Raw genomic sequence first — 2,500 nt, 5'->3', positions numbered from 1 at the left:
GCTGCCCTTGATATTCTTAAATTACATTAGTAGAAATCTGACCAATAAAAATATTAATGGGCAAAACCCTGCATATTTTTCTTTCATTAATACTCAATACTTTCCTAGATCTCACTTCAGTAAGAATGAGAAATCTGTGCCAACGGGGAATTCTTCTGGCTGCTTGTCTCTGAAAAGTCAAGGACTTGTCATTTTAATATTACTGATACAATATATGAGATATAGTTTTTTTATGTTTATGTTTATTTATTTATTATTATTTTTTTTTTATTATTATTTTTTATTACACTGATATTAACTGTAAAAGTGTATAAACAGACAAATACACAGATACTCACAGATACACAAAACAAATAAACACACATCAAACACTTAAAATGTGACAATATACAAGGGAGAGATAGATGCTTGGATAGGCTGTCTACGCTTGAAGATATAAACTTGGAATAAAAGAGGCTCAATGAATAGATTAAAGACTTACAATATGCAAAATTATGAGCAATTTATAAAGAAGCAGTAGACAGGTATGTACCAAAATTTATAAACAAAGCAAGAAATGGGCAAAAATGGTGAAGTGAAAAATGCAAGAAAGCAAGAAACAATAAAAGCAACTCCTCTAATTGATTTTGAAAAGGACATAATTGATGGAAGTACAAGTCAGCCTAACCTCGTTAATTACATAAATAAGAAACCTAAGAGTAGAGCCATTAAAAAAAATACCATTATTTATACTAAAGATAAGGAAATTTGCGAGATCCTATGCAAGAAATTTCAATCAGTATTTATTCAGAACACCTACTCTGAAATGCAGAGATCTTACAAACAATAATCAGCACATCAAGAACACCACACCCCAAAAGAACAAAATAAAAGGACTGCTAAAAGGACAAGACAAAACAAAAGCGGAAGGACCAGATGAGATCTCTTAACTGGATTATTTTTTATATTACCAAGTACAATAAAGGATGGGAAACTACTGAAAATATGGGAACATGCAAATATCACACCATTGTATAAGTGTGGGGACCAGCAAAAAAACCCTTGAATTGTAGACCAGTTTTGTTGATTAGTATAATAAGTGAGCTACTAGAAAAGATTACTCACTGAGTAAAGGTGTCATAACATACATGACATCAGTAATAAGGCCTAAAAGATGGGTTTCAATGTGTACATCACGCAACATCAGGATATGCTCTTAGTTGAAGCGTGCACACAGTCATGATGTAGTATGGCTGTAACGGCACTTGCTCCAGAGCTACAGGGTTTCAAAGTTAGAATTAACCTGCATTTTGTGATAGAATTATGGAAAAATATTGTTTGGGCTAGTCTACTAGGGTAGAGAAAACACTTTCCCCGTCCTTCTAATTTTTAGCCGGTGCCACCAGTGTCATAGACCGCCTGTCCTGACAGCCAGTTAAGTCGTTAGGTGCCCTGTCCACATTGGGTTAATTAGGAATAATGAGTGAAACTACTTTAGAAAAAAAAAAATGATGTCAAAATAGCAGTTTGGTTTCAGGGAAGGGAGGTCATAGGTGACAAATCTTTGTTTTTATAAGTTTCCTGAGATACTGCAGGAGAGATATGAATGAGTATATTATATCAGGAGCTATCTGGATATGCTCACAGATGAGGCAAAAATACATAGAAAAATTATAAATGAAGAAACATGCCAATGCCTCTCAAAAGATATCAAAACCATATTTATGTGGAGTTCCTAGTAAATGGAATTCAAAACCAATAACTGCCATGTGATCAGATTCAGGGAAAACAAAAACCGACCCCACAACCAATACAAATTAGGAGATTCAGTACTAAATTCTGCGCATGAAAAGAAAGACCTTGGAATAATCATAAACGCCAATTGAAATCCAGATCAAATAAGTAGAAAGGTTTATAAGATGTGGAAGATTTAGTAAAAAAAAAAAATTGTGACCATCTGAGGGCCTACTTTAGAATACATCACATTAGTATAGAGACCCTACCTAAAAAAGGATATAGACAAATTATAGAGTTAAGAAGTAGCTGGACACCAATGCTAAGGGATATAAATTTTGAAGATAAATAACTGAAAATAGGAAAGAAGGAAAAGAGTTGACATGGTAATGCTGTATAGTTTCACAGGAAAAGTTAAGTTAGACAAAGATGATTTAATAATTTTCAACAGGAAGAACTAGAGGTTACAGTAAAAAGTTGAAAGTAAGGAGAGGTGACAAAAATGCATTTTTTTTTCTTATTCTTTTTCTCCCTAATAATGTAGTGTATGCTAAAAATGTGTATCACTTTAAAATTTGTATAATAATCTAAGACAAGCACAAAGGACTCCCTGAGCTTAACTCTCTCTCCCTTATTGAAACAACAAGGTAAGAACAAACAAAACAAAACAAACACACACAAAGAGAAAGTGAAGAAGAGAGAGAGAAATATGATTCCCACTTTTTTTCCCCCTGCTGATGGTACTCATAACCAGCTAGACTTACGCTCTAAAGAGTCGAGCAGGATG

At 33.5% G+C, this 2,500-nt stretch overlaps 1 protein-coding gene across 1 annotated transcript in view; it reads right to left on the bottom strand.

The window, feature by feature from the left end:
- Positions 1 to 2,500, bottom strand: part of LOC122247767 (alpha-aspartyl dipeptidase) — a gene marked incomplete at its 5' end in the record, with an annotated part of 2,739 nt that extends 239 nt beyond the window's left edge. Inside the window, 2 exon segments of the mRNA XM_086535876.1 lie at positions 1 to 169; positions 2,478 to 2,500. The exon segment at positions 1 to 169 is cut by the window's left edge and continues 239 nt beyond it. Of these exon segments, the coding sequence (XP_086392002.1) occupies positions 112 to 169; positions 2,478 to 2,500 (81 nt within the window).

Source organism: Penaeus japonicus, unplaced genomic scaffold, assembly GCF_977035675.1.
Source record: "Penaeus japonicus unplaced genomic scaffold, GWHDUDI00000001_assembly GWHDUDI00000001, whole genome shotgun sequence".
Lineage (NCBI taxonomy): Eukaryota > Metazoa > Arthropoda > Malacostraca > Decapoda > Penaeidae > Penaeus > Penaeus japonicus.
This window is presented reverse-complemented; position numbering and strand designations above follow the sequence as displayed.